This window comes from Poromitra crassiceps (assembly GCF_964638095.1).
Source record: "Poromitra crassiceps genome assembly, chromosome: 1".
Taxonomy (NCBI): Eukaryota; Metazoa; Chordata; class Actinopteri; order Beryciformes; family Melamphaidae; genus Poromitra; species Poromitra crassiceps.
The window spans coordinates 32806588-32812986 of record NC_139623.1 but is presented as its reverse complement, the minus strand read 5'-3'; the positions used below and the strand labels follow the sequence as shown (position 1 = coordinate 32812986).

The 6399-nt window shown below is 41.5% G+C and overlaps 1 protein-coding gene across 1 annotated transcript; it reads right to left on the bottom strand.

Moving 5' to 3' along the window:
- Positions 1-694: 694 nt before the first annotated feature.
- On the bottom strand, positions 695-1368 carry h2ax (H2A.X variant histone). The gene has a single exon (XM_083636367.1). The coding sequence runs from the start codon at positions 1294-1296 to the stop codon at positions 868-870; it is 429 nt and encodes a 142-aa protein (XP_083492493.1). The 5' UTR covers positions 1297-1368; the 3' UTR covers positions 695-867.
- Positions 1369-6399: the final 5031 nt, after the last annotated feature.

Below are 6399 nucleotides of genomic sequence, written 5' to 3'. Positions count from 1 at the left end.
AATGAAACGGTATTAATCAGGAGAACATAACATACCATCTCTTTCCACAAAACAGCCCATAACAATAACCTGAATTCCTAGTTATATCTAAGCAGCTGACACAACGCTATTTAGATTTTCAGTTACTATGACAGCGATCAGATGATGTCTTTCTGAGCGTGTGCATGTTTGGCAAGCTGCCACTTTGAACCTGTCCAGTGTTTGTAAAGATTTGTAAAGGCTATGCACTACAGTGAACCGCATATATCCATTCAGATCATACTGAGAAGAATGTTCTCAATGTTATGAAAACAGTTATTGTCAGAGAAACATGATTTGTATTGTATAGCTTCGTTTAAATGCTTAATTTAGTTTTACTGTGCAAATCTATCATTTTTCAATGATCTGTGTGCTCCAGGCTTGCGCAAAAATGTCCTTTTACTTTGAAAAACGGCCACCGGAAATGCTTATTGTTGCTCGTATTATTGTTGCTAGCGGGACAGAGCATCTCAGAGAAAGGCCTGAAAGTAACGTCAATTGACGAATGACTGACATTATACACTCCTAGACCTTCCGTTCAGACAACGTGGTCTCTCACAGGTACAGCAGCAAAGTTTGACCAATAAAGAGTAAAACCACACTGAATACTAACGTTACCCTCACAACACGGCTGACTAACGTTAGCAAATTAGCAAGTACGGCGAATGAGAATGACCATTGTACAAAACGCAAAGCTTTATTCATAAAAGTCAAGGGCAAAAGTGATGTACAGCAAAAACCAAAAGATAATGTACAGGAACAGGGATGAAAAGGTAAAGTTGCTCTTTCAATGAATGTTTGGTGGCCCTTAAAAGGGCCGTTGGGGGGTGGAGTTCATTAGCCAGCCGGCTAATATTCCTGCGACTGGGACGAGGCCTTCTTTCCCGCCTTGCCGGAGCTCGGTGCAGCCTGCCCGGTCTTCTTGGGCAGCAGCACGGCCTGGATGTTGGGCAGGACGCCGCCCTGGGCGATGGTCACCCCGCCGAGCAGTTTATTGAGCTCCTCGTCGTTGCGCACGGCCAGTTGGAGGTGACGGGGGATGATGCGGGTCTTCTTGTTGTCCCTGGCGGCGTTACCGGCCAACTCCAGGATCTCGGCGGTAAGATACTCCAGCACGGCGGCCAGGTAGACGGGAGCCCCGGCGCCAACCCGCTCGGCATAGTTACCCTTCCGCAGCAGACGGTGCACACGGCCCACGGGGAACTGCAGACCGGCTCGGGAGCTGCGGGTCTTCGCCTTCGCGCGGGCCTTTCCTCCGGTTTTGCCTCTTCCAGACATGATTGGTCGTATCTAGATTTTTTCCACAACAAACACTGCAGCGTGTAGACAGCTTTGCAACAGATGCTGAGCGCCAGCGACAACCGCTGCATATAAACACCGCGTGTTGCCCCGCCCTAAAATGTAATTGGCTGTTCAAATCAAAGCAGCTCAGGGATTGGCTTTGAAAGGTCAAAGTGAACAGGAAGTCTAGTGACGGTTTTCTAGATGAGAAGAAATCGATTGGTTTGTGCTTTTCCTGCTTGTTGTGAGTGGATCACATGGACGTCCATCAATCATGGGCGGAGATATGAGGCCAATCGATTAATTTCCCTCCAGTTTTTTGGGCCTTCCCAAATGCTTCAAATAAGTCAATCATGTAATTTTGTACATTTACTACATACCATATGTTCAGTTTAACAATAAGACATACTTTTGTTGCTGCTTGCCTAGTATCTTTGTCCTTCATTCATGATTCAATTTAGTAATGTGCTGCTCACTCACAGGCAGATATGTGATTTATAGGTCATATTCCTACCTGGCTGATCAGTGTAAGGGTAAACTGCTGCTCACTGAGTGGTCACACACACACCTCAGAATGATGTTACCTTAAAAAAAAAGTATCCAAAATAACCACAATGCAGTCGAGTCCAGACTGAGCGAGGCTTCAAAAATAATTTATTTGCAATAAATTAAACATTTTAAATATTACAATAATTTAAACCATACATAAACTATGTTGCTGTTTCACATTCAGGCCATATTCTATGCGCCTCTCTCAACAATGGAGTGACTTTGTTCATTTCTCCAACATTTTAATTACAATTTTGTCAAGTAAAGCACAAGTCCTGGGGAAAACCTTTCCCTTTACCAGCCCATCCATTTTAATAACTATATTTTATTATGATACAAACTCAATATTAAAATGAAATCCAAATCATTAAATTTTCTTGATTTGAAATATACTTCGTAGACAGTGACATATCTTTCACTTTTCTCTTACAAAACACAGATGCCAGACTCTTAATATGTAAATTTTTACATAATAGCATAAAAGGGAGTAAGTGGGCTCTTGTTTGTTTGAATTTTTGTCCCACTGATGACATCATCGGTGATGTCACTGATGATGTCTCAATGTCTATCAGTGATGTCACTGAAGATGTCACAATGTCTATGACATCATCAGTGATGTCATCGAGCACTCGATGCAAAGTTGAGCAATTCTGTGCTGCCCATGCCAATTAGAGCAGGCGAGGCCACGCAGCAGCAGAGTTGCGGGCGAGGCCAAAGTTAAGCAATTGTGCGCTGAGTGACATCACTCGAACACTCCATGATGTGATCAGTGATGGTCACTTGAGCAATTGTGATGCGAAGTTGATCAATTGTACGCTGCACATGCCAATAGAGCAGGCGAGGCCACGCTATACGAGCCAGCGCAGCGTGCGAGCTGCAGGGCAGCGGCCGAGCTAGCGAGCCCACGCAGCGGGTGACCCTTGGAATCGAGCACATGTAGCGCACATAAATATTTGCCTTTGAAGGACACCCATATAATCTTAGTTTCAGTGTCATATCAAAAGGACCATACTGACATACGATAGATTGGCAATACGTCATTTTGTAGGCGACACATGCCATGGTCTTGCCCCCTTTAGGGGGAAATTGATTGATTGAAAAGTTTATTTCTATAGGGACAGATACATAAACATAGAGCATTCACAGGAAACAGTCTTTGTTATATATCCTGACATTTATAGCCTAAGCCTAAACTTGAATTCTTGGCTTGAATTCTTGCAGTCTGCCTTTGACACTGTTCAGTCCCGTCTGACTCAGCTTAAGCTGGTATTAAATGCAGATAAATCAAAGACCATGCTATTTTCAAATGGCAAGCAGGTTCCATCTCACCTTCCTAGGCTGTCAACTGTGGGGGGTTGAAATTGAAATTGAAATGGTCACATCTTTCACGTCTAAAGTATGCACACGACACGCGCACCTATGTGCAGTGAATATGCCACTGTCTCTGACTTGTCTTATCACTATACTGCCTTATTGCTTGTTGTGTCTCTTGTTGTTTTCGCACTCATATGCCCTGTTATACTTGTACTATGTTGTAAACGGAGTCCACAGCACAAGAATTTCACACGTGATACTTGTACCATGGAGTGACAATAAAAATCTTGAATCTTGAATTATAAATAACTTCGGCATTTTAATTGAGAACTTGTCTTTTAAATCTCATATTGTTAAACTTGTTTCTAAGCTGAAACTTAAATTAGGTTTCTTTTTTAGAAATAAATCGTGTTTCTCATCTCAAGTCAGGAAACACTTGATCACTACAACTTTTCTACCTGTGTTGGATTATAGAGATCTACTTTTTATGAATGTTCCTGACCAGTACTTAAAGAAACTGGACACAACTGGACACGGTGTACCACTGCGCTTTGCTTTTTATTACTATCTGCAGCTATCATGTATATCATTGCACTTTGAATGCTGTTGCAAATTGTCCATCTCTATCTGTCCGTAGACTCTGTCACTGGCTGACTTTTATCTATAACTATATTCTTGGGCTTCTTCCTACATGTGTTTACATATGTGTAGAAACCTCAGCCATTATGGCCTGCACTCTCAGGATATCATTCAGATGCAGGTCCCGAGTCACAACTGAACTGGGTAAAAAGGCTTTTAAATTTTCTGCCCCCTCTACCTGGAATGATGTGCAGGACGACTTGAAACTATCAAATCTCATAACTGTGAGGGAATTCAAGTCAATCTTAAAAGACAGAGAAATGAGTTATCTTGGCTCTTGTGACTGCCCTGCGGTGTAACCTCACTATTGTTTCCCCGAGTGTGTGACTGTATTTTATCTGTGTTTGTGTGTATTGATGTAACTGTCTTTATGCTGCGGTTTTGGCCAGGTCGCTCTTGGAAAAGAGGTTTTAATCTCAATGAGTTTTTTTTTACCTGGTTGAATAAAGGATATTGATTGATTGGAAAACACACGCCACTCGCCGTTGACGTCAATGTAAAATAACAGGAACACACAAAAAGAGATTATGAATGACACAAAGAGACCATGGCATGACAATATACTTACAACTCGGCTGGCCACAGAACACGCAAGATACATGGTCATTTATATGACTTTGAGCCATGTAAAATCATGTGACTCATGACCTGTTTGTGACCTAGTTCCGGTGTCCACCTGTTTCTAATTTAGCCTTCCAACATGAAATGCTGTTGTAGTGAAGCCCAGCATCGTTGTAGGCTACTTGGCTCAGGCTAGACTGCCGTAACATGTGACATGAGTCCCATGTTTTTAGATGGGCCAAAGTAATATTTCCGGTGTATCTTGCGCATTCTTTGGCCAGACGAGTTGTAATATATTGTCACGTCATGGTGCCTTTGTGTCATTAATAAATAAGTGTTATTTTTCTATGATTTTTTTTGTACTGCTATTCTACATTGAAGTCAACTGCGAGTGGCTTCTGTTTAACCCCCTAAAAGGTGAGCCCTGAGAACTTCAGCTCCTCACCTCCAGCTTGGCGTAAACGTGAATCAAAATCAATCCTGTAGCTCCTCAATGCCTCCCAAGAGCATCTAAAAACACGTGCCAGACTTAATTTGTCCTGTCTATAAAGTAACATTGTAATGGAACAATGTTGTCACTGTTATTTTGTTTCTGGAATACAAATTTGACAAATGTGAAAATGCCCCAAAATGTTGACATAGGATGGGTTTTGCTTTTCTCATCATATACGTGATGTCTGTGTAACCTTGTCTCCGACCCATGCAAGCCAGTTCTTCTGTAAGCACAATATGCAAAACATGCTGTACAATAATGACAACAGTTTTTGATATGATGAAATATGAATGCGTGCATTAACTAAAGACTCTATGTCTATGGTGTGTTTTAAATGCACTTCTGCATTATCTGCAGTCTACAGGAGCCCACAAGGAAAGCAAGACCTGGTAATAAAAATTAAATCGCACAAAGTTCACAGATGTTTGTTGTTTTCACAGAGTATACTGTCAAATTCTGAAAGGCTTTAACTCACTGCCCTGCTTGAAGAGTCTACTAGAGCTCACGTATAGTATGTAATGCATTCTCTTTTACAGTCTGCTTTCATTTATTTATTTACAAATCTGCCCAGCCATGTCCTTATAGGGGGCTCTGATGAAAAGGCTGAGGTTTTAGCAGAGGCAATTTGAGAATTAATTGCATTTATTAGCTAAAATTACAGTAGCCTAATATTCCAATGACGGTCCCTTCATGATATGAAAAATAAAATAAAAACAGGCATTTTTTGCCCGTTTCTGCTTCTTATACACGTTACATTTATGAACACATTATAAAACCAATGCATAAGCAAATCTCAATGAACATTTGAATAAACATTACAACTAAATTAAGACCGGTTGATTTTTGTTCACCTACGATTTGTTTAAAATGACTGTTGCAGGGAAACAACACACACTAATGTCTCTACTATATAATGCAATTACCACAACATATTTTCTGTGTAAAATAGGACTTTCTTTAAGAGCAATAAATAATAAATTACCTCTATGCAACACAAGAAGTTTACATGTGCTGTAAAAAAAACCTTCAAAGTCCAAAGTGCAACCAATAGTATCATACTGGCATTTTATATCATTAAAGAATTTAAGAGTAATTCCATTGGAAAGGGTCACCATCACACATCGCCTCTCTACTGACCTCTTGTGTTCAGACGGAACACAACATTTCACTGTATTTTCCGCTCTACCAAGCAGCACATTTCTCCTCGAAAACAAACAGGTTTGATAAGCACATTTCCTCTTCACCTCTCCTGAAGGTGCAACTCTTTCTACCCAGAGGAAGGCCCTCCCAGAGGTTTCCTTTACAAGACAGATGACCACCCACCTGGGGTGGACAGCCCGTCACCAACTGAAGGTGCAACTCTTTCTATCCAGAAGAAGGCCCTCCCAGAGGTTTCCTTTATGAGACACACATGACCACCCACCTGGGGTGGACAGCCCGTCACCAACTGGATTCTTGCCAAGGTTAAGCTGTTCTTCTGACAATAATAATAGAAATGAGCCTTATCGAGTAGGGTGACCCCTCTCCAACCCTCGCTATCACAG

Excerpts from the sequence above, each read along its gene's own strand:
- h2ax (XM_083636367.1), bottom strand. The coding sequence starts at position 1,296 with ATGTCTGGAAGAGGCAAAACCGGAGGAAAGGCCCGCGCGAAGGCGAAG.